General features: G+C 37.8%; 2 protein-coding genes across 8 annotated transcripts in view; one reads left to right on the top strand and one right to left on the bottom strand.

Moving 5' to 3' along the window:
- banp (BTG3 associated nuclear protein) overlaps window positions 1-15,849 on the bottom strand; it is a 179,460-nt gene extending 163,611 nt beyond the window's left edge. Inside the window, exons 1-5 of one of the 5 annotated variants that reach the window (XM_062961638.1) lie at window positions 15,718-15,814; window positions 13,355-13,444; window positions 5,595-5,723; window positions 5,344-5,438; window positions 4,450-4,649 (exon numbers count right to left, since the gene is read on the bottom strand). In XM_062961638.1, the coding sequence (XP_062817708.1) occupies window positions 4,450-4,649; window positions 5,344-5,438; window positions 5,595-5,664 (365 nt within the window). In that variant the 5' untranslated portion in view covers window positions 5,665-5,723; window positions 13,355-13,444; window positions 15,718-15,814. The other 4 variants (XM_062961636.1, XM_062961637.1, XM_062961635.1 and 1 more) reach the window with 4 other exon arrangements.
- Window positions 15,850-17,687: 1,838 nt separating this feature from the next.
- The window catches only part of ca5a (carbonic anhydrase 5A), a 29,431-nt gene continuing 20,446 nt past the window's right edge, over window positions 17,688-26,672 (top strand). The window contains exon 1 of one of the 3 annotated variants that reach the window (XM_062961983.1): window positions 17,688-18,134. In XM_062961983.1, the coding sequence (XP_062818053.1) occupies window positions 18,002-18,134 (133 nt within the window). In that variant the 5' untranslated portion in view covers window positions 17,688-18,001. Of the gene's footprint in view, window positions 18,135-25,243; window positions 25,418-26,672 lie in introns of those variants that run through there. The other 2 variants (XM_062961985.1, XM_062961986.1) reach the window with 2 other exon arrangements.

Here is a 26,672-nt window from a genome sequence, read left to right as displayed (position 1 = left end):
AGCTATCATTATCATTATCATTATCATTATCATTATCATCATCATCATCATCATCATCATCATCATCAGGGAGAGCTACCCAGTCAATTTTAAAGTGTGAATTCTAACCTGCATTTTATTGGTGTTGGGATCAGTGTTCTGGGTTGCTGTGTGTTTCCAGGCTGTATGGCCATGTTCCAGAAGCATTCTCTCCTGATGTTTCGCCACATCTATGGCAGCCATCCTCAGAGATTGTGAGGTATATTCTGGGTGTTTTTCAGTATATGCATTTTAAGAATGCTGTGCCTATCTGCTGTAACCATGATGAACCCTGCCTCGAGGCGCAAGGAGAAGCAGGTAATAAATAAATTCATTATTATTATTATTATTATTATTATTATTATTATTATTATTATTCATACTTTTATACTCTGTGTGACATTGCAAATTAATTTCAGTTAGAAATAGACTTCAGCTCTAATAACAAAAAAATACCAGAGTTCAACCCCTATCATTATCTTAAAGTGGCTTCTATATCATCTCCTGTCAATGGATCAAGTCACAATAAGGCTGCAGTTATCATTCGCACTGGAGAAGCTGAGTCTTTCCTCTGTTATGAACTCAGCTCCCAGAAAACCAAACTATTCCGGAGTAACAGAGCAAGGAAGACAGTACGAGCATTCCTTAATGTCTGCCAAAGCCCCTCAGGCTAGTGAGGAGTGACATAAGACGCCTCTTACTTGTATTTCACAGAACTAGACAGCAAATGAAATATGGCAGATATATGGAAGAGAAAGGCCAGTTTAGCTTTAAACCTCGGGGGCAAAGTCATTTAATAAGTCATACTAATCTAATTAAAGGCTCTTAAAGATAAGCCAAGTGATAACAACCTTCTCCTGATCTTTTTCTTACCTACAGCATTTTGGCTTTCTCTTATGGAAGTTGATTATTTATGGGAACCCATAAAAGCAGCAAGGCTCCTTTTGTGGCATTTAGAGAGATCACCAGCATATAACTCAGATGTCATCCTTCATCCACCTGCAGGGAAAGAGTTTTAGAAAAAAGGACTTCCCCAGGTGAGAGACAAGCTGCTAAACTGCCTTGGAATGCTTTCTCAAAGGGCCCCCAAGGCTTCCCAGATTAAAATACAATTTCAGGATGCAAGCTAAAACTATCAAAGAGGTCTCAGATTCTGTTTGATAAAAAGAGGCAATGGATGACAATGGCTGGATGGGTTTGTAAGCAAGTTATCTAGCTGAAGAAACCTCCTTTAAAGTAAATACTCTGCTGAAAGGCTGAAGAACATGCACTTTACTAGAGACGGTTGTCATATAAATAACTGCCTGTTATGAATATATCATGAATAGGATGGCTGACCTAAATTCTGCTTCCCTTAGCTAGAAAAGATTTTTTTTTTTAGAATTGAAGGGTTTATGCTCAAGTAATAATGAAGAAATCCCATACTGCAGAATATTTAGTTCTGCAGGAGGCAAAATCCCTCCGCAGTCTCCAGAGGTAGAATAAAAATTATTAACACCACATCCATAAAATTGCTGGGGACTGGATGCTTAGACAGATATAGTTGAGAAAACCAGGACTGCATAAAACCCTGTCCTGAAGCATTTCAATATATGCATTTTAAATATAAGTCTGATCTTTTATATTGGCTTTTTACCAGTAAATGTGTAGTTCCCAGCACATATTGCATTTGTGTGGCTGCACCTCACAATGTATATTTTGCACGCTCTGTTTTATCCAGCTTGCATCCTACTTTAACTGTTGGATCTTACAGTGTTTTCTATAGATGTTTGTTTGGTGTTGTTTCTGTAAATGAATATTACCATTGGTCGGAGCATTAATAAACTGATTGCTTGAAATATAAGTCAGGATTTGAACTGTACACTGATGAAATCAACTAAATATTGCAGCTACTGAAAAGACATGTTTCAGAGCATCAGAGAGGTACCATTTTGGAAAGAAACCAAGGACAACGAAGCCATCCAGGAGAGCATTAAGGCAAAAGGCGGGTGCCAAATCAGATACAAGAGGGATTTATATGTCTACAAAAGCTGTTCTGTGCTACGGATGTGCAAGGCTGTCATTACAGAGTCAAGAGAGAACAGCTCCTTTCTGTATTGCAGGGCACCTGCAATATTGAGATCGCTTTCTAGCAGCACATACCAGGAAAAATATTCAGCAATGTGCAGGAAGGCTACCAATACATGTCTCTCTCACACACACATAAACAAACACACACACACAAATATTATTTAGGTTATGGATACAATAAAGTGAAAAGGAACCACTCCAGTGAAGAAACTGAGAACAAAACACAAGCAAAAGCTGGAGTAATTGTTTCATCAAAACAAGGAGAATGCTGTTTTCTGCACCAAAAAAGCCCTTTTCTGCAACATATGATAATTTTTGCACACAGACCTAATTATCAAAGTTTTCATCAGTCCAGGATTCTTCTCATCAGAGCTTGCAAAGATTCTATATGTGTGTTAACTGGAAAATCAAATGCATGAAGCCGATTGGGCGAGTTTGCAAGGACCTGGGAATTGGTTTCTAATTGTTGCTATCCTGCTGCTGGAGAACCAGTTTGAACAGGTTTCTGTGTGTGTGTGTGTGTGTGTGTGTGTGTGTGTGTGTGTGTGTGTGAGTCTACTAAGTGCTGGCTGGAAAGAAGATGGCTCTGTACTCAGAGAGGCCTGACTATTTCTGAGGCCTTGTTTGCTGCTGATCTTCACTGAAGCAGATTCATGGACTAAGAAAGGATCGCCTATATCCGCTGTTCTCTGTAAGCAAATAGAGGGACTATTGTAAATACAGTAGAGTCTCACTTATCCAAGCCTCGCTTATCCAAGCTTCTGGATTATCCAAGCCATTTTTGTAGTCAATGTTTTCAATATATCATGATATTTTGGTGCTAAATATCAGTAATTACAACATAACATTACTGCGTATTGAACTACTTTTTCTGTCAAATTTGTTGTATAACATGATGTTTTGGTGCTTAATTTGTAAAATCATAACCTAATTTGATGTTTAATAGGCTTTTCCTTAATCCCTCCTTATTATCCAAGATATTCGCTTATCCAAGGTTCTGCCGGCCCATTTAGCTTGGATAAGTGAGACTCTACTATACCATTGTTCTGTTGAGCTACTGGATTTAGTGAAAGTTCCTAAGTTACTTTGTTTTGCAAAGCTGAGTGCTGCATCATTCTGCAGGGTGTCTCTGGGCTCATGGGCACATGTAAGAGCTTCCATCTATCATCTACAATCCCCAACACAGGATTCTTCTCATCAGAGCTTGCTAATGCTCAAGAAACATGTCTGTCAAACATTTTTCACATATTTTGAAATATTACTTTTATTCTCAAATCCCAAGAACACTGAATCCTTCATTCAAAGAACCAAAATAAAATTTCAGTGACTCATCCCTGATGGACACAGAATAATCTAACCCTACACTCATCAAGAAGAAATCTGGACTTTTTGCCAGAGTATCCTACAGATGAAGAGCAACCATCCAAAGATAGGACTGCAAGGCCTGTGAGTCCTTGCCAGCCCAGTGAGGCATGCTGGAAGTTTTAGACCAATAACATCTGGAAGTTACATTTTAAAAATGTACCTGGTCTGACTTACATACAAATTCAATTTATGAATAAACATACATAACCCATTTTGTTCATAACTTGCGGGCTGCCTATACATGAATATATAGCAGGCATGGGCCAACTTCGGCTCTCCAAGTGTTTTGGAATTGTGGAGGTTGAAATCCAAAACACCGGGAGGACCAAAGTTTGCCTGTGCCTGGTATATAGGGCACTTAAAAATAGTTTACGACTGCAGTTCTGCTGGAAAAAACCCACCAATGACAGCTTAACCAGTACAAGCTGTAACCAAAAGATGGGAGCCCCCCCCCCCCCCTGCCCGAAAGGGCCAGGAAGACACCATTCCATCATGTCTCCTGTGTCAATTTAACAATATAATAATATATAATACTAATATGATGCTATACTAATAATATTTAATATTGTATATACCTATAATATTGATAATAATATTATAATGTAATACAATAATAATAATAATGCACTATTATAATTGTATATTATATATTACATGTAATATTACTAATAATATTACAGTATAGGGGTATAGTACAATATAGTGATATATAATGCTTATATTGTGCTATGCTAATAATATAATATATTGTATGTACATATAACTTGTAAGCCACCCTGAGTCCCCTTCGGGGTGAGATATAAATGTTGCAAATAAATAAATGAATAAAAGGAAACTGGGCCACAGCCCCAACAGCACAAAGCGACGTGTTCCTTTCTAGCAAAGCAACTTCTATCAAGACCAGTCTAATCCTCATTCTAAACTACACACCAAGTCTTGGGCACTATGTCCGTACCAGACGGATTCCCTTGTCATCTTCGCACAATGTGGCCTTACCATCTCACTTTGTTGCACGTTTGGGTGGCGCCCAGTGGGGATCCGGCCACCATGGGGACCTGGATGGGGCTGTGTTGTTTGTTCATGACGAGGTCCAGCTTCTCTTCCAGGGACTTGCAGGTAGCGTCCAGGGCCAGCAGCTTGGCTTCGATGCTGTCCAAGCGCAGGCATATGGTCTGATTGATGGAGTACAGGAAGGACTGTGGAGGAGATGTAAAGAAGAGCTCTTTCAAGTCAAATCTATCATCAAACAAGACTTTTGCATCAAACTCTCTCCAAACAGAAATTTATCAGTTATTCTAGCTTGCTGAAAAAAGAAACATGATATGTTTTAAATTAAGCTATTTCAAGAGCCTGGAATGCTTTCAGAAACAAATTGCAGCCGTGAGAGGTATTTTGAAGCAACTCAATTTTATTTATATACCTCTTTTCTGCAATTATTGTATTCAGAGCAATTGAGTTTTTTTTAATCAATGACGAGTGGTGGAGAGGGACCTTTTTCAGACTTAAAATAGAAATTATATTGTTTAATTTCCTCTTAATTTCCTTTTTAAAGTCTCTGATGTGCCCTCTGGTGGACTGAAGTTAAAATTGAGCCGAAGTTAGCAGAAATCATGAAAGACAAAATCTAGTTATTGAAAAGCTCATCACAAAATTATATCCCTAAAGATAATTGGCAAATCACTACTCTGTTTTCTCCAAGTCTGTATGCAAGGGTCCTCCAAAACCAGTATATAAACTGGTGCCAAAAAGCACATATTGTCTTTTCCAAACCAAGTTAACCAAGCTTTCTATGTAGGATCTTAATCTATGCCCCAACAACCCAGTAAATATTTTACAACACAACATTCCAGTACTAGCCAACAACAAAAGCAAAATATCAACAGCTGCCACCTTAATGGAGGGGTCTTGGCAATTGATTTCTATCCGCTGACGTTTTAAAGGTGGATCTACATCTTCATCTGTCACTTCATGGTTTTCCAGCACCACTGTGGAGCAAAAACATAGCAAAACATTTTCAGAATTCCTATAAATGGCATCCATGTATTGTAACAAAGCACGTAATGAAGCACATGCACACAATCACAAGGGTAGCATTAAACTCTGAACTATTCTTTGTGCTGTGTATCCTTCCAAACACATACCTGGATGATCTGGGTTCAAGTCCTCCACCGCAATCTGAACCACATCCGCTAAATCCTGTTCTGTCATCATTCAGAAACAGGCCGCAGGGTTTGACCGGAAGAGATCTGTTAATTCATGCAGATCAGATCCTGCAAAACACCATAAAGAAAAGTTTGAGTCACTCCAGGGTTGTGCTATGTATGTTTCTTGTTCAAAAAAAAAAGTCATGTTCTCAAAATTAGGTAAAGGGTACATCCAAAGGATTTATGAGTTATTTTTAAAAATGCTAATTTTAAGAGTCCTAATGGAACTTTCTTGCCTTCACCTAATTATTTAAATACAGTTAAGTATCCCTTGGGATAAGAAATGTTTTGGATTTGGGTTTTTTATTTCAGATTGTAGAATCCCTGTATTTGCATATATGTACATAATGAAACAGATTAGAGATGGGACCCAAATCTGAACATGAAAACCATTTATATTTCACAGACAATTTGTACACATGGCTTGAAGGTAATTTAATAGACTGTATTTTATATTTTGTACATGAAACAAAGTTTATAAACACTAAAACTATCAGAAAATAAAGGTGTTACTCTCTCAGGAACCCAGGTGGACAATTTTATGTTTTAGAAGATTTCAGATTAGGGAAACGCAACCTGTTTATGGGCAGAATCTAGCCAGGATTTAGTCTTTTGAACTGCACATGATTTCAAAAAGAATAAAGCACACTGACGTCTGTGGGCCTTAGCAATGTTTAGGTTGGATTAACATGTGTCCTGCTTTTAGCATATTAACTCTCGTCTGACTTTTGGGTTTCAGCTCACTCAGAGCTTTCACAATCAATCTATCTATATACACACACACAAGGAGTGATGGCTCTTATAGGATCGCTTTGTCAGTGCAAAATGAGATTTGGAAGCTTCTCCGGTTAGAACTAAATCAGCCTTTAGTCTCCAGAGTTTCCACAATTCGGCTCCTGCAAGATTTAATTCCAATCCGGTTCGAGGGCCAAATATTTTTCCAACGGCATCCCTCAGGAGTTCCCTGTCAGGGATTGTTAGAGGTCTATTGAAGGGAAAGGCCTCGCATCCAAAAGCTGAATTAAAACGGCTGAAGCAATTCACATCTGCATTTCCCACAGTTTGGGAATGGAGGGGATGGAGAGATTTAATAGTGTGGGGGACATGCACACAAGGAGATGCAGAATGGGTTTTTAAAAAAATATATGGCAAGCCAATCTGGTTTGCCAGTGGAAATGGCAACCTATCTGAATCTCTGAAGAAATGCCAGCTAAATACAATGATTTCCCCCATTCCCCTCCTTTTGCCCAAATGTAAAAATGAAATTAAAAGAGGCAGGTGGGCTATATAACTTGCAGGCAGGCACACACACACACCAAAGCATCATTCAGACCTCTAGACCAGCCAAGGCAGCAACTGTTTGTTCAATATGTATGTATGTATGCATGCATGCATTCTAAATTCATCCAAATGAGGACACCATACGGCATCGGAGCTGTTTATTCAAAACACTTCCGCTGCCAAGAGAGATTCATTTGAAATTCGGAAAACTATTATGATTGCATTCACGGTGGCAATGTGCCCGAGCTGCCTGGCAAGGGCTTTCGGGCATGTGGTTGCCATTTCGATCCTTTTGGCAAATCAGGTTTGCCGTTTCTCAGAAGTCCTGGGAAGCGGCCAGTGCTAACATAGTAAAACAGCTGTGCGAGGATTACGGTTTCATAATGTCACTAAAAGCAAGCGCAATTTGGAAAGTCCTGCCCTGCCCTTGCAAGAGGATTCATCTTTTGGTGTGAAGAAAACCAAGTCACGTTCACTGTCTCATCCATTCTACTGTCCCCCAAAGAAAATAACAACTGCACAGAAATGAAATCAATACAGCTCTGAAATATCTCTATTTTACAACCACTATTCAGTAGGTTGCCATGATAAGGGAGTCCACAATTATATAAATTTTCCACAGTATGTACTTCACGTGTCAAGCATTTCTTAAGTAATTTCTTTATGTTTGAGTTTGCAGTCTGACCATCCTAGATGTTTATGTCATATATTTTAAAATACAGTGAAAGATTATTTGTTGACATTCATGGCTTCTGTCTACCCTACATTATAGCCCATCAAAGGCCTTTTCCAGATTTATGGATGTCGCTGGATAATTATTTTTTGAAAACGTACAGAAGCCCAGATTCAACTATGTGAATAATACTTTATTGAACCTGTTAGTCAACACAGGGGTAACTTAGCATGTTGTCATCTCTACAGAGACAAGATACAGGCATATCTCTCTCAAGTCACGCTGGATCTTTATCGGACTCAGGAATCCATGTTGCATCCTGCCAGGGAAGAGGAATTTCGTCTAGTCTCCGACATTTCCTCTTTTGTTTTTAAAAATAGTTGAGAAGCTTGTCTCACATGAAACTTATTACAGAATTCCATATAAAGCTAGCTGGCTGGATCTACTCCTTTTTTAGTTTATTCTGGGGTGTTTTCCACGGAAGGTACCTTCTGCGTTTTTTGTACATACATGCAGTGACTCCAATCTGAACACAGAGATTCTTGGATAATGTTTGTGCTCCCCTTATTCCAGCTCTACTTGCAGCAGAGACTAAGGAAAGAAAACCAGCCCAACTGGAAGGGGATCAGAGTTTGGAACAGTTACTTTTTTGGACTACAATTCTGAGAACAGCCTTCCCAAACAGATAGCCAAGATAACCTAGCTGCCTGCAAGATTCGGAAACTTGATGCCCAAAAAGGTAACTTGCCAAAGCTCTGATCACAAAGTCCAGCTTCCACAGACCTTAACCAGATGCCTTTGGGAAAATCCACAAATGGCATGAAGACAGGAATCCAACCTTGAGACTATATAGGCTATGTCCATATTATTTGAAGGGCTGTAGTCTCCCGTTCCAACCTTAGGTTTTGAGATCTGCCAGGAAGGTACATCTGGTGGGTTATTTTTGATGTGTTTTTTAAGTGGGGGTTCGGTTTTTTTAACTCTTTAATAATTTTTTAAACTTCTGTATTTTGTAATGTTTAACTATGTATGTCTATTATTTCTTCCAACCCATCTTGAGTCTTAATCTTGGGAAAAGGTGGAATTGTGGTGATTATGACAACAACAGCAGCAGCAGCAGCAGGTTGGACAGCTCAGGAGGGTTGGGAGCATACTTGACACAGAAGAGCAATGGGATGTATAGTTCATCCTCTTCTAATGTTGCTTGCTAACTTATATGCAACTTCATGTACCAAAGTGCCAAAAATCCATCATTCTCAATATTTGTCTTACTTAAATGTGGTTCAACTCACACTAACACAGTCAGATATTTTGGGATACTTCCTGAAACAGTCTGAAAATACTACATGCCTTCTTTAGCCATGCAAGGTTTAGTTTGTTTAATAGCATGAAAGGCATGTTCCTGCCTTTTCACACTAAGACGATTTTAAGTATCAGGTTGGTTTATTCATTTCATGTTCAACTGGGTACCACATGTGAACAGATTTCCTTTCCCCAAATTCCTGAAAGCTTGCTTGAGGCTTTAAGATGGACATACTTTCCAAACTCTGTTCCAAGGCCACAAAAATATAACTTCTTATCCTTTATGCTGTTACCAAGGTGTTTGCTTTTCATTTAATGAAAAGTGAAAATTATTTTGACTCCGTCAAGTGTCAAAGGCCAAATGAATTGGATTGGAAGTTGATTTGCAAGCTGTCAGATCCATTCTTTACTGGCACTTCAACACTCAAAACACATTTAACTTGAAAATAAGGCCCATTTATTGAAATGGGTTCAGCTCCAAAACGAAGCTGCTTTGGATCAGTTTAAGGACGAGACCCAAATCTCGGAAACCGCTTGAAATTTGCAACTGACTTCATCCAAGTGTCATATCACACATCTTCTTGACATCTCCAGTTGGAACATTTCACAGAAATAAATGACGGACTTAAATATTAGTTTGGGGAAAATTCAGCAAATCTCAGGGTGTAGTCTCTTTTGCCTGTTAGGAAAAAAATGAAAAATTGTGGATCACTCATCCCAAATTAATTCAATTGGCAATCTTTAACCCAAATCCTAGAAGATGGGGGCTTACTTCTGAGAAAACATGGACCATCTGACAAAAACTGAATGGAGTTCTCCAGGTCTTCTGTTATTTTTGTAGCAAACACCAAAACGTCGAGAATTTTGGGGTTTCCTTTGGTACTGATGTTTTTGTCATTAAGAATAAAACCAAGTTGCTCAGACACCTAAAAATACCAGCATTTTCCCCTTTCTTCATAAAGCTGATTTGTGCATGGCAACTCGGAACCACAAATTATTTTTCAATTCCAAATTGGGAACCAACTTTGTCCAGGAATTCATTCCAATTCGAAAACAAAACCATCCAAACATTTGTAAAAGATAAAACCAAACCATCTCAGCATTGTCTTCCAGGAATTTCACCGTCTCAATCCAAAAATCTGTACTCGGAGTATGAAAGCCGTCACCATTGTTCTCCAACATACAAAATGAAGGAAACACTTGTTAAATTGGGACACCTGTCAAGACATAAGGAAGAGTTTTTTTCCAGTATTGAAAGGGTATTTACTTGGAAGTGCCGTTCTTGGCTCTTCTAGTGCCTTCCGAACCAATTTGCTTCTCTTCCACATGTTTGTAGTAATTCACTGTACCAATACAAATCCTGTGGAAAATGCTGGACTGAGAGCAAACCCCGTTCCACAGGAGAGTAGAATCAATCCAACAAAAAAGTAAAAAGTTATTAACATTCTCATACAGAGTTGTCATGGTAATTTCATACATGGCTTTTTCTTCTTCAGGCCCCAAATGGCAGCCAAGGCCTCCATCCTTTAGTAGCCCGCTGGCCTCAAGTCCATCTCTGACGTGAGCGGGGAACAAGGCTCTTTGACGGTAATCCGTTCTAGCTTTATAAACCCAAAGCTTGGCTCAAGGCTCCAGAGCCCCTGGCAGCTAGATCTGAGTCCTTCGAGGCCGGACCATCACTCCATAACCAATTACCTCATATGTCAGCATATTGCAAGGCTGATTAATAAGGATAACATAATAAAAAGCAGCCCTTTCGTCGGAGAAGGTCAACCGCCGTTGTGAGCCAATTCTCCCAGGGACTTCCTGCGCCACTTTGAAGGCCGGAGTAATTAATCAAGATACAAAATCTCAGGAGGATGCCAATTGGAAAGAAAAAGAGAAGTACAAAGGGAGTCCATGTGTACTTAACGCCACTGCTCTTGTTACGGTCTTTCTTATTCTTCTTTGAGTCCTAACAGGTACATTACAATGGCTTCCTACTAGTTAGAAATATCCCAAACTTTTGATCATGCAAAAACTGAGCACCATGTATTTAGCATCCAAAAACAGTTAGGATCTTCTGCTGTATTCCTCCACTAGTCATAGACCACATTGGCTTTTTTTTCATTCTGTTCCTTATGGCAATCCCTCCTGAATATTGGAGACTGTCAGAACTGGAAATGGTCTTGCAAATGTTCGTATATTTAGTTTTATTCATCTATATATCATAGACCACGTTGGGTTTTGTTTTTCTGTTCCTTTCTGTTCCTGGAAGCAGTCCCTTCTCAACATTGGGCTTCCAGTTCTAAATTACAATGCTGTACATTCTTGCAAACATTAGTAACAAGAGATGCTAGCTCATTAAAAAAAACCTGCCTAGTACAGAACATGGATCAGTACTGACTCTCTTTAGAAAGTTTCATTTACAGGAAGGTGCCAAGGGATCCATAAACCAAGAGGGTACCTAGAAAGAAGCAACCAATATTTCCTTTGCCTTGGACACATGCAACCCATAAGAGATGTTAAGTTACACAAGGTTCATTTCCAAGTAAGCTTTCCTCTAAGGAAACAAGGTCTCCAGATGTTGATGGACTGCAACTCCCATCATGCCAGGCCAATGCTGGCTAAGGTTCGTCCTACAATATTTGAAGGGCTGACTGCTTCCCACACCTGATCTAGCCAACCAAAGAGCATCCTCTACTTTCCTCTTTTGGAGTTAATAAGCAGGACAGAGAAAAGAAATGCAGAAGGAAATGCTCCAGTGCTCAACACACCTAGAACGAGTGAGCTTCATTGCACCCGCCAAGACTCGAATATGAGTAAACACTGATTGCAAGAGTCACACTTGGACTTGATTCGCTTATTGTGACAATCCAGACAGGGCAGCCAAAGCGACTAAAACCGCATGCCCCAAGGATGGCCCTGGATCGCCTGTAATCCGCTTCAGGGAATCCAGACACAGATTACGGTGTAACTATGCCAAATGGACTTGATTGACGCTGTCAAAACAAATTACACAGCAGAACAGTTCCGAGTTTAAATATTTATTTTAAGCGAAGGTTGTGTTTTCAATATCCTTCAGAAGATTTCCAGCAGTTTTCAAACAAAAGGGGGGGGGATCAAAATCCAACAATAGAAAAGGTAGTTGGAGGCAAATTAATATCGCATGATGGAAAAAGTAACTTCAAGGAGTAGAGCGCCACCTGATGAAGAAGGAATATTTGCACACTTATCATTTTTACCTCTGCTGAGCAGCAAAAACATAGTGAAAGAATCAGGTGAACTTTGCTTTTGGTTTAATTTCCCTGATCAAAATAGTAACGATGGAATGACGTACAATATGAACTCCATATCTGCAGGGGATATACTCCCAGACTTTGCCTGAATATGCAAACGCGCAGAAAAAAACTCTCTTGAAATGAAAAACTTCTGGCCCAAGAGTACCATAGAATTGTGCAGATATGGGAGTTGTACCATATGGTTGAGAACAGAACGAAGCAGGGGGGAAATGTCAGCAGGAAATATATATTTTGACCCATAACAGGACAAGGACGAACAGAGAGGGAGAGAAACAGCTTCAGACATTTTTCAGAAGGGCTGCCCATCTTAGGAATAAAATAAGCTGCCTTATAATGGAATCAAGTCACTGCCTGTCTGCCCCAAGGTCAGGGAGAGAGGCCTATTTCCCCCATAATTGTTTACCTAACCCTTTTCAATCTGGGATAAAACCTGGGACATTTTGCATGCAAATCTCATACTGTCACTAAGCTGTCATCTTTCCCCAAATCCTTTTTGCTACCTGTTCAATACTGTCACCCCTCCATGATGTGCATGACGTATGCGTCAGCATCACTGTCCTTTTAAAACTACAGATGGGACATTTGGGATCCAGCAGTTCCATACTACAGAATAAAATCACAGATTGAGGATTGTTGTGTGTTTTCCAGTCTGTATGGCCATGTTCCAGAAGTCTTCTTTCCTGACGTTTCACCCGCATCTATGGCAGGCATCCTCAGAGGTTGTGAGGTCCACAACCTCTGAGGATGGCTGCCATAGATGCGAGCGAAACGTCAGGAAAGAATACTTCTGGAACATGGCTGTACAGCCTGGAAAACACACAACAACCCTGTGATTCCAACCATGAAAGCCTTTGACAACACAAAATCAGAGATATTGTCCTTGCGTACACTAGCATTCAATTAAATTAAATTAATGAACAGCAGGCCTACCCAGTCAACTGTCAATCTTGAGATTTCATCTACGTTCTGTTGCTATTATAAGTCAATTCTGTATCTATGTTTGGTGCAAGTTTTTTATATTTTTGTATTTCTATCCATGTAATTTACTGTATATATCTTATGTACATATGTTTTTGACTTTGTTGTACCCTGCCTTGAGCCATCAGGAGAAGCAGGTAATAAATAAAAAATATTATTATGTTATTATTAATTTAACTTACACCAACAATAAGGAATGGTTAGAACAAGTACTGCTTCTGTCCTAAAAATATGCTGTCTGGGTGTTCTGCCTTTTCTTCAGAAGGCCAAACCTAACATGAAAACAAATGCGTACATTTATATAAACAGCTCTGGTTTAGCCACAAATGAATGCAGCTGAAGGGTATTAAATGTACTTTATATATTTCGTACATGATGTTTCCTTGCATTACACGCAAAACAAAGAAAAGGCATCCAGGTTTGAGAATGGGAGGTTCCAACATGTATGCAATGCTCAATTTCTAAATTGATGAAACAGTCTTTTGATCTCCTTTATAGAAATGTTTGACTCTTGTCGGATCAAAGGATGGGCATTCTTCTTTTTTCAAGGGAAACTTGGAAGTAAACAATTTGCTAAGAATAGATACTATACAAATGCTATTTACAGTAAATACTTTGGACATGGTCGCAACATTCTGTTACATCTGTGACCCATAAAGCCGATACACTAACTGTTTTTCAAAACATCAAGCTGTTTTGTGGTATTTGCTTTGTTGCTACTTAAGTTCATTTTGTTTTCAAACATTGCCTTACATCATGTCACAACTGTTACCTATTTCAGTGGAAAAGGATGTTTTTTAAATTGAGAGCCACCATGCAGCAGAAGAAATCTTGTCCATTGATTTATTTGTGGTATTTGTGTATAGTCACAAATAAAATGCATCTTTTTTTTCTAAAACAACCGGCGCATTACTCATTCCATTAAGACTTATTTTGGAAGCACTCTAGTCTCTTACACACAAATCGAAGCGTAACATGCCATCAAAGTCTTTTAGTTCATTTGTATTCAGAGAACACTGAACCCAACAAGTGACAGATCTGGACCAAACTTGGCATACTGACCAACGTGGCCAACTTTGTATACTGGCGGGGTTTGGGGATAATTGAACTTGGCATCCGGGAGTTACAGTTCACACGAATTCAGAAAACACTGATCCCAGAAAAGGACGGATCTGGACTATACTTAGTACACAGACCCAATATGGTACACAGACCCAACTTGGTACACAGACCCAAGTATGTACAGGAGTTGTAGTTCACCTGCATCCTTATGCATTTTAATGGTAGCATTCATAATGAACAACAAAGACTGAGTTTTTTTCAAAGACAGCGTAACATATGATCAAACTGATATTACCTAACATCCAAAAACAGTGCCCTTTCAAATAAACCAGGCACTGCCGGATACCCACTGTGCAACATAGGAATTGTTTTATAACATATTATATATATAAATATCTATCTATATAAAAGCTTTCCCTCGACATTACATCTATTTGTGCCCTACTCTGGGGGTTGGTGGTCATTTCCATTTCTAAGCCGAAGAGCCAGCATTGTCCGTAGACACCTCCAAGGTCATGTGGCCATGGGCATGACTGCATGGACCACCGTTACCTTCCCACCAGAGCGATACCTATTGATCTACTCACATTTGCATGTTTTCGAACTGCTAGGGTGGCAGAAGCTGGGGCTAACAGTGGGAGCTCACCCTGCTCACCAGATTCGAACTGCCAACCTTTCAGTCAGCAAGTAGGAGCCTCCGGTGGCCTAGGGGATAAAAGCCTTGTGACTTGAAGGTTGGGTTGCTGACCTGAAGGCTGCCAGTTTCGAATCCCACCCGGGGAGAGCGCGGATGAGCTCCCTCTATCAGCTCCAGCTCCATGCAGGGACCTGAGAGAAGCCTCCCACAAGGATGGTAAAACATCAAAAAACATCCGGGCATCCCCTGGGCAACGTCCTTGCAGACGGCCAATTCTCTCACTCCAGAAGCAACTCCGGTTGCTCCTGACACGAAAAAAAAGGCAGCAAGTACAGCAGCTCAGCGGTTTAACCCACTGCGCAACTGAGGGCTCCTATATATATATATATATATATATATATATATATATATATAAACATATATAATATAAAACACTATGTAACATAGGAATTGTTTTAGAAGATATAGAAAACACTATATAATATGTTATTGTTACTATTATAGACAGAAGGCAATTTTATGCAATGCTTTGAGTAATGTCATTTGTGTACAATGCATCTACACTGAAAACTTAACGCAGTTTGAACTACAACTGGAATGGTAAAGGCTTTCATTCAACTTTGCAGAAGCACACAATTCCCACTCTAGCCCTAAGGGGCGGGGCCAGGATGCCTACTCCCCGCCCCCTTCGAAGCCCCGCCCCCTCTAGAGGCCTAGTCTTTTTGGGGGAGAAAACCGGGCCTTTGTGGCGGTTCCGGCGCCGTGAGGAGAAACCCCGCCAGAGGAGGAGGCCCCGACCCGGCAGCTCCATCCTCAGCCGCCCGCCGCAGGGAGAAACGAGGTTACCGTTTGCCTGGACGAATTCTCGTGGTGTTTGGGAAATCGGGCGGCTCTGGGCGATAATGGCGTCCTTCCTCGCGAGAGATCCTCCAAGGAGAAGGCGACTGCGCAGGCGCACAGGCGAAGGGCGCGCGCGCGCTCGCTCTCCCTCCTTCCCTCGCGCAGGCGCAGTGGAAGTCCCCACCACTCAGTCCCAATGGTATGCCTGCCGCCGGACTACGACTCCCAGAGTGCCTTGCGCGAAGGGCAGCTAAAGAAGTCTTAACTCCTTCGCGCCTTCTGGGGGTTGTAGGGGAACAGGGAGGGCCGCAATGCGCGCTGGGAATTGGAGTCCTTAGACTCAAAGCGTAGTTCAGGCTTGCACCTGGACATTGCAACTGCAAGTGTTACCCCAGATGCAGCAAATACAATACAATATTTATATATATTCTATATATTATTTTAAAAGTAAAATAATATTATATTATTATTTTACTTTAAAAATAATATTCAAATAAAATTCAAAAATAATATTCAAATAAAATTCAAAAATAATATTAAAATATTATTTTTGTTTTAAAATAATATTCAAATAAAATTCAAAAATAATATTAAAATATTATTTTTGTTTTAAAATAATATTCAAATAAAATTCAAAAATAATATTAAAATATATATTATATATAGATGTATTTTATAATATATTTTTTATTTATAGTATGTATATTATTATAATATATGTATATTCTAACTATTGTATGGGTTGATGTTGATTATATAATGCAGTTTAAACTGCATAGTATGGGCTTATGCTGGTCATGTTATGCATTGTATGGGTTTACGTTGCCCATATAATACTATTACAAACTGTATTATATAGGTCTACGTTGACTGTATAATGTAATTTCAGACTGTATTATATGGGTATAAATTGACCATATAATCCAATTTCAAGCTGTATTATATGGGTCTACGTTGACAGTATAATACCATTTCCAACTGTATTATATAGGTCCATATTGACTATATAATACTATTTCTAACTGCACTGTATGGGTCTAGATTGATCATATGATAAATTTCAAACTACATGATGAGTTTACGTTGACCATATCATGCTATTTCAAACTGCATCGTATGGGTTTACATTGACCATATAATACCATTTCACTGCATTGATAATATAACGCATTGTATAGACTTACGTTGACTAAATAATTCCATTTCACTGCATTGTATGGGTCTATGTTGATCATATAATGCATTGTATAGGTTTACATTGACCATACAATTCCATTTCACTGCATTGTATGGATCTATATTGATAATATAACGCATTGTATAGACTTACGTTGACTAAATAATTCCATTTCACTGCATTGTATGGGTCTATGTTGATCATATAATGCATTGTATAGATTTATGTTGACTAAATAATTCCATTTCACTGCATTGTATGGGTCTACATTGATAATATAACACATTGTATAGACTTACGTTGACTAAATAATTCCATTTCACTGCATTGTATGGGTCTAGGTTGATCATATAATGCATCGTATAGATTTACATTGACCATATAATGCAATTCAAACTGCATAATATGGGTTTGCATATAATGACCATATAATGCCATTTCAAACTGCATTGTATGGGTTTACATTGACCATTTGATGCAGTCCATACTAGATTACTATATGGATTTACGTTGACCATATAATGCAATTCAAACTGCATAATATGGGTCTACGTTGACCATATAATGCCATTTCAAACTGTATTGTTTGGGTTTACATTGACCATATAATTCCGTTTCATACTGTATCGTATGACAGTGTAGATCCAGCCTGGGATAATTAAAAAGCTGCTGCAAAAGCGTGACAACAGAGGATGAATGAGGGCTGTCTATCAAATTGGGACCATTGGAAGAGCATGCAATGTGCAAATAACCTTTGCCTCCACTTCCAATATTGCAACAGGTCCACTTACCGGAAAAACATTCCCTAACCATTTCTCAAGGCAAAGAGTGCAGCTGAAAAAAAAGAAGAAAAAGAGAGAAAGACTGGCTATGGGGCTCAGCCGGTTTCTCCGGCCCCTCCGCCAAAAACCCAGAACCAATCAAAAACTCTTCAGAGGGAAAAGTTGAATTTTAACTATTTGTTTGGCTTATCTTTTTTTTCTTCCCTGAATGGGTGTGATCACAAGTGTTCAGAAATGGGACCAATGCTCTTAAAAGTCTGGACTTTATGCAGCATGTCATTGGAACATTTGCTGGTAGAGATTCAACTAGAAGCCCTGGTTCCGATCCGAAATGCTGCTTCTGGTCCACGCCAGGAAAACAAAACCAATGCAGTGGATCCAACAAGTGAAAAGTTTATGGCGGCCGATGTCAGCAAGGCTATGCGGCTTGGTCAGCGCTGGCCATAAAAACAGATACGCATCACGTAAGTAGCATCCACATCTCATATTTGAATGGGAGGAATCCATATAAGAGAGCATGAATGGTAGTACAGTAGAGTCTCACTTATCCAAGCCTCTGGATTATCCAAGCCATTTTTGTAGTCAATGTTTTCAATATATCATGATATTTTGGTGCTAAATTCGTAAATACAGTAATTACAACATAATCCTACTGCATATTGAACTACTTTTTCTGTCAAATTTGTTGTATAAAATGATGTTCTGGTGCTTAATTTGTAAAATCATAAACTAATTTGATGTTTAATAGGCTTTTCCTTAATCCTTCCTTATTATCCAAGATATTCGCTTATCCAAGCTTCTGCTAGCCCGTTTAGCTTGGATAAGTGAGACTCTACTGTATCAAGAGTATGTATATATATGTGTGTTTGTGTGTATATATGTTTATGTATATGTATGTGTGTATATATATACAGTAGAGTCTCACTTATCCAACATCCGCTTATCCAACATTCTGGATTATCCAACGCATTTTTGTAGTCAATGTTTTCAATACATTGTGATATTTTGGTGCTAAATTTGTAAATACAGTAATTACCACGTAGCATTACTGCGTACTGAACTACTTTTTCTGCCAGATTTGTTGTATAACATGATGTTTTGGTGCTTAATTTGTAAAATCATAACCTAATTTGATGTCTAATAGCCTTCTCCTTAATCTCTCCTTATTATCTAACATATTCACTTATCCAATGTTCTGCCAGCCCATTTATGTTGGATAAGTGAGACTCTACTGTATGTATATATGCGCGTATATATATATATATATATATATACACACACACACACACGTGTGTGTGTGTGTGTGTATATATATATACAGTACATTGACTCCAGTATAAGCCGAGATACCAATAAAATTACCGTATATACTCGAGTATAAGCCGACCCGAATATAAGCCAAGGCACCTAATTTTACCACAAAAAAACTGGGAAAACAATCTCCAGTATAAGCCGAGGGTGGTAGATTTCAGAAATAAAAACAGATACCAATAAAATTACATTAATTGAGGCATCAGTAGGTTAAATGTTTTTGAATATTTACATAAAACTCAAATTTAAGATAAGACTCTCCGACTACAAAAATGCATTGGATAATCCAGAATGTTGGATAAGCGAATGTTGAATAAGTGAGACTCTACTGTATGTATGTGTGTGTGTGTGTACGTGTGTGTGTGTGTGTGTGTGTGTATATATATATATATATATATATATATATTGTGTGTGTGTAATTATAATAGGACTCTTAAGGTATTTAAAGGATTATAGGTTTTAATTGGCAGCAGCTCCTGTTCATTGCAACCTATTTCACCAGTTGCAAGGAGTGTTCAACATCTGCACACAAGGAGAAGTAATAGTGTAAAATAGGTAGAAAATTAGGGTAACAGGGTTAAATAGGTAGGATTGGGGTAATGGTGTAAAATAGGTAGAATAATTGGGTAAAATAGGTAAATTGGGTGGGATAAATTACCATATATACTCGAGTATAAGCTGACCCGAATATAAGCCGAGGCACCTAATTTTACCACAAAAAACTGGGGAAAAATTGACTCCAGTATAAGCCGAGATATCAATAAAATTACATTAATTGAGGCCTCAGTAGTTTAAATGTTTTTTGAATCTTTACATCAAACTGTAATTTAAGATATGACTGTCCAACTCTGATTAAATCATTGTTTTCATCTTCTTCAATGTAAATGTGCTTATGTATCCTTTTACTGATAATAGAGTGAAATAATAAATGTAATAATAATAATAATAAATGCAGTAAAATAATAAATGTAATAATGGAGTAAAATAATAAATGTATTAATAATAATAACAAAAATAGAGTAAAATAAAGGTAAAAGTAACAACAATAATAAGAGTAAAATAATAAATGTAATAATAATAATTAATAGAGTAAAATAATAAATGTAACAATACCAATAATAATAGATAAAAATAATAAATATACCATATATACTTGAGTATAAGCCGACCTGAATATAAGCCCACCAGGACCCTCACCCGAGTATAAGCCGAGGAGGTTTTTTTCAGTCTTAAAAAAGGGCTGAAAAACTAGGCTTATACTCGAGTATATACAGTATATATATATATATACACATTTAAAACTCTTATAAAGATGTGGTTTAACTTTTCCCTTGTTAGTAAAACTGAATGACAGAGTCGCGAAAGGATGCAAGTCTAAAAAATATGTCACCAACATGCATTGTTTGGAAAGTTCTGCCTTAGACACTCATGTTCATGTTTAGTCTCAATATATAAATTAAATGGCTCTATTTCAGGGAATGAAAGGTCACTCAGCAACCCTCTTTGTTGCTCATCCAGCATTAGGAAGTCTTACATGCTCCATTCACATTGCATTCTTTGCAAGGGTGGGAACGGGAGTTGGTGCAGAAAAATAACACAAAATGCCAACCCTATTTATATATTCTTAAGGGATTAAGCTTGGGCTCACCGAAAGCGGACCATTTCCTGGTTCAAAAGCATGCCATCCTCTCCGAAAAATTTTTGCCAAGTAAAGAGATGAAAAGACCAAGAATTGCACACTTCATATATGTTGCTTACAGATCTTTGGAAGGAGAAATGACAACAAGGGCATATCTTTGGAAGTAGATAACACCATTATTGTCATATCTCCTTCCAAAGACCCATAAGCAAAAATAGAGAGTAAGAAGTTTCTTTTGAAAGCGACGGATGATGCTGAAAGAGATGCAGGGACCAATGGATTAAAATTACAAAAACAAAAACCCAATTCCAGCTAAACATTGGAAATAATACTTTGACTTGGAAATCTCTTTGATAGAGGCTGGGTGGACTGTGAGTTTTCCGGGCTGTATGGCCATTGTCAACGCATATTCTGAATTAGGAACATATACATTTTAGTGATAATGATTCCAACTCAATCCACAAATGGTGCAAATTATAACAGATCCAAAGTACCAACACTTGAACAGCACCTGTGCTCCATTTCTGCCAGGATAAATCCTCTCAGAAGGCTTTTAAATGAAGACTTTGACTGTATCTTTCCTGCCTGGCAGAAGGATGGACTAGATGCCCTTGAGGGGTCCCTTCCAGTGGAGTCTCCTTCTCTGGAGCTTTTTGAACTCAGGCTGGGTGGCTGCTTATTTCAAGAAGGATACTCAGTTGTTCTGGCCAAATAACTTTTATTTGTGGTGGGCATTTTTCACATGACACATGACACACCTGGGCACTACAGGTGACACGCTAGTACATCCCAACACACAGTTTGGAAACTCTGATCTAAGGTCTATACCAGGGGTCATTTACCTGGCCCCTGCCCTCAGTTTTATAATATAATAGCTGTGCCCGGCCACGCGTTGCTGTGCCGTTGTCTGGTAGTATTGCTGAGAAATTGTTGAGGTAGTGGTGGTATTGAATGTCTGTTGTACGGTTGTCTTTATGTTTCGTATGCACACTGAAGTGGATTATATGGCAGTGTGGAGTCAAGATAATCCAGTTCAAAGCAGATAATATAAGATTCTAAATAGGTTATATAGCTGTGTGGAAGGGCGTTGAGTCTACATTGCCATATAATCCAGTTAAAATCTGATCATCTGTAGAAGAGGCCTAAGTGAGGCCTAACTGTGCCTGTCCCCTGGGCTGAGTAGGTTGCTAGGAGACCAAGTGGGCAGAGCATAGCCTTCAAACTGGCAGCAATTGGATAAAAACTATTATTCCTCTCCCTGTAATTAGGACTTTATTTTTCTTTTCCTTTTTGCTGTATCAACCTAGAGCCGTGAATGATGGGTTGTGTTGTCAAATTTCGAGGTTGGGGGGCCTGTAGTTTTGTTGTTTTGTCCGCTGCCCTGATGCCATCACTCTTTTATATATATAGATATTTTTATATCAGTTTTAATAATATAATATATTGTATATACATATAATATTGATAATAATATTATGTTATACAATATAATACTAATAATAATACCATATAATAATATTAATTATATGTTATATATTACATATTATATAATAGTATAGTGATATAGTTCAATATAGAAATATATAATGCTAATATTGTGCTATGCTAATAATATAATATATTGTATGTACATACAGCTGCTTTGAGTCCCCTTCTGGGTGAGAAGGGTGGGATATAAATGTAGTAAATAAATGCAGTAAATAAATAATTAATTTTAGACTTAGGCTTGGCCAAAGTCTGAAATGACTTGAAGGCACACAACAACAACAATCCTAATTAACTTGACTATCTCATTGGCCGGTAGCAGGCCCACACTTTCCATTGAAATCCTGATAGGTTTATGTTGGTTAACATTGTTTTCATTTTTAAATATTGTATTGTTCTTTCGTTGTTGTTGCACTACAAATAAGACATGTGCAGTATGCATAGGAATTTGTATTTTTTTTTCAAATGATAATTCGGCCCATCAACAGTCTGAAGGATTGTGGACCGGCCCTCTGCTTCAAAAGTTTGAGGACCCCTGGTCTACACTAATGTATGATAACAGTTTGAAATGGCATTATATGGCTAACGTAAGCCCATACAAGGCAGTTTGAAACGGCATTGCATGGCCCACGTAAATCCATAGAATGCAGTTTGAAATGGCAAAGGTGAGCCGTGATGCGATGTCCGTGGCTGTTTGCACAGACAGAGAAGATTGCAATCCTTCCTATCAGCTCATCTTGCCCTTTTCCCTACATTATTTAAGGCAAACAGGACGGACAAACAGGTCTGTTCTTTTTCTCAAAACATCATATGATTTCCCCCCGCCGCTTTGCAAAAAGTCCTATGGCAACTTAGAAGGATTGCAGTTCCCAGAATCCCGCAAATAATGGCCATCCAATGCTGACTCTGGGAGTTATAGTGCAAAGTAATACGTAGGAATCTTTTACAAACTCAATGTACTGTAGTACTGTAGTAGACTCAAGGCACCGATTTTGTTTATAATTTAGCAGACTACCAATAGGCTGCTATTTACATAACAAAAACCGGCCTGTTTATCAAACACACAAAGTAATTGTTGCATTTAAAGGACACTTTAATTTTATCCAAATGGTTAAGTTGACAACTAGTTATCCCCAGCTACATTGCTGGAGGGTTTGTCTATGTCTTCAAGTAGCCTTTTGATGTGATGTAGTAATACAGTAGAGTCTCACTTATCCAAGCTAAACGAGCCGGCAGAAGCTCGGATAAGCGAATATCTTGGATAATAAGGAGGGATTAAGGAAAAGCCTATTAAACATTAAAATAGGTTATGATTTTACAAATTAAGCACCAAAACATCATGTTATACAACAAATTTGACAGAAAAAGTAGTTCAATACGCAGTAATGTTATGTTGTCATTACTGTATTTACGAATTTAGAACCAAAATATCACGATATATTGAAAACATTGACTACAAAAATGCGTTGGACAATCATACCTGTTTTCCCCTGAATGCTAATACTAAAAGTGATAATGTTAATAATAATAATAATAATAATACTTGTTTCTCTCCCAACCCAATAATAACAACAACACCTGTTTTCCCTTGAATGCTAATACAGTAGAGTCTCACTTATCCAACATAAACGGGCCGGCAGAATGTTGGATAAGCGAATATGTTTGATAAGGAGGCATTAAGGAAAAGCCTATTAAACATCAAATTAGGTTATGATTTTACAAATGAAGCACCAAAACAATATGTTAGACAACAAATTTGGCAGAAAAAGTAGTTCAATACGCAGTAATGCTATGTAGTAATTACTGTATTTATGAATTTAGCACCAAAATATCACGATATATTGAAAACGTTGACTCCAGAAATGCGTTGGATAATCCAGAATGTTGGTTAAGCGAGACTCTACTGTACTTAAAATGATGATGTTAATAATAATAATACTTGTTTCTCTCCCAATCCAAAAATTAATAACAACAACAATACCTGTTTTCCCCTGAATGCTAATACTAATAATGATAATGTTAATAATAATAATACTTCTTTCTCTCCCAACCCAATAATACTAATAATAACAACAATACCTGTTTTCCCTTGAATGCTAATACTAAAAATGATAATGTTAATAATAATAATAATACTTGTTTCTCTCCCAACCCAATAATACTAATAATAATAACAACAACAATACCTGTTTTCCCCTGAATGCTAATACTAAAAATGATAATGTTAATAATAATAATAATAATAATACTTGTTTCTCTCCCAACCCAATAATACTAATAATAACAACAACAATACCTGTTTTCCCCTGAATGCTAATACTAAAAATGATAATGTTAATAATAATAATAATAATACTTGTTTCTCTCCCAACCCAATAATACTAATAATAACAACAACAATACCTGTTTTCCCCTGAATGCTAATACAGTAGAGTCTCACTTATCCAACACTCGCTTATCCAACATTCTGGATTATCCAACGCATTTTTGGAGTCAATGTTTTCAATATATCGTGATATTTTGGTGCTAAATTGATAAATACAGTAATTACTACATAGCATTACTATGTATTGAACTACTTTTTCTGCCATATTTGTTGTCTAACATGATGTTTTGGTGCTTCATTTGTAAAATCATAACCTAATTTGATGTTTAATAGGGTTTTCCTTAATGCCTCCTTATTATCCAACATATTCGCTTATCCAACATTCTGCCGGCCCGTTTATGTTGGATAAGTGAGACTCTACTGTACTAAAAATGATAATGTTAATAATAATAATAATACTTGTTTCTCTCCCAACCCAATAATAACAACGACAACAACAACAATAATAAAACCTGTTTTCCCCTGAATGCTAATACTAATACTAATAGTGATAATGATAATGTTAATAATAATAATAATAATAATAATAATAATAATAATAATAATAATAATAATAATAATATCTATTTATCCCCAACCTAAACCTCTTGAGTTGGGAAACTTTCCCAATTCAGTTTTGGGTTGGAGTTTTTTGGCACCGGAGGCGTTGGGAAATGGGAGTCTCCGCCCATGACTCTTAACCAGAGGAACACTAAAATGCTTCTGGCTGTTCCTCCTCCTGCTTTTCGGGGCGGAAGGGGCTACGTCCTGGCTCCGCCTGGTCCGGTCCTGCTTGGCGGCGCTCGCTTCGGCCATGGCGGGGCTCCTTCCCGGGCTCCTGGGGCGCCTCCTCGGCCGCGACGCCCCGCTCAGAGCCCTTCGGGGACCCGGGAAGCGGCGCTGGTGCAGCCTGGGCTGCTGCGCCTCTTACCGCCTCCGGGATGGGGGTGAGTGCCAGAAAGGAAAGGAAATAAATAGATGTGTGTGTGTGTGTGTGTGTATATATATATATATATATATATATATATATATATATATATATATATCTGTGTATGTGTTTATACACACACAAACATAGGTATATTATCCACACAATACATGTATGTTTGTATGTATGTGTATATACATATTTATGTACATACCTGTAGGTATGAATATATACATATGTGTGTGCAAATATATGTATGTGTATACATCAAGTATCCATACATGTATGTGTCATATATAGCTGTATGAATACATGCATGTGTAAATGATGTGTGTATATACATGGGGCATCCATATGTATGTATGTTTATGTACATACATGTATAGATTACATAGATGTATGTATACATGTGTGTGCATATATACACAAGTATATACATGTGTATATGTAGAGTATCAACTCATGTACATACGTGTATATGCCACATAGCTGTATGTGTGTATATGTACAAATATATGTATGTATATATGTGGGGTATCCATGCGTACACATACATGTATATTGCAGCTGTATGAATACATACATGTGCATGCGTACATAGTGTGTGTATACATATGGTATGCATATGTATGTATGTGCAAGTACATACCTGTACATTTTACATCACTAGGTATACATGTGTGTGCATATACAATGATATGTATGTACATGGGTATGCATGTTTGTATAGTTATGAACATAACATGTATAAATCACTGTATGTAAACATAATAATAATAATAATAATAATAATAATAATAATAATAATTTATTTGTTTACCGCCCTATGTCCTCAAGGGACTCAGAGCAGTTTCCAACATATCAGAAAACATACAGTCAGTTAAAAAATACAGCAATTAAAACATTAGACATAAACAGATGTGCATATAGACAGATAATAAAATAAAAACACAGAACCCACCATTTAAAACCATTTGATGCCACTTTAACTGCCAGGGCTCAGCGCTATGCAATCCTGGGAGTTGTAGCTTCACAAGGTCTTTAGTTTTTTTCTGCTAAAAAGTGTGGTGTGTCACCAAACTACAAATGTGTCAAACCACATTAATTTTACATTGTGAATGTACCTTAAAATGGTCCTAATCTGATGTAAACATAGATGTTTGCATATGTGTGTATATATATATACTAATACACACACACACACACACACACACACATATATATATATATGGAGTATCCACTCATGTACATACATGTATGTGTCCGAAGTACGC

The sequence above is a fragment of the Anolis carolinensis genome, unplaced genomic scaffold (genome assembly GCF_035594765.1).
Source record: "Anolis carolinensis isolate JA03-04 unplaced genomic scaffold, rAnoCar3.1.pri scaffold_9, whole genome shotgun sequence".
In the NCBI taxonomy this organism is placed as follows: domain Eukaryota; kingdom Metazoa; phylum Chordata; class Lepidosauria; order Squamata; family Dactyloidae; genus Anolis; species Anolis carolinensis.
The sequence above is the reverse complement of the archived record's forward strand: the minus strand, read 5'-3'. Positions and strand labels throughout refer to the sequence as shown.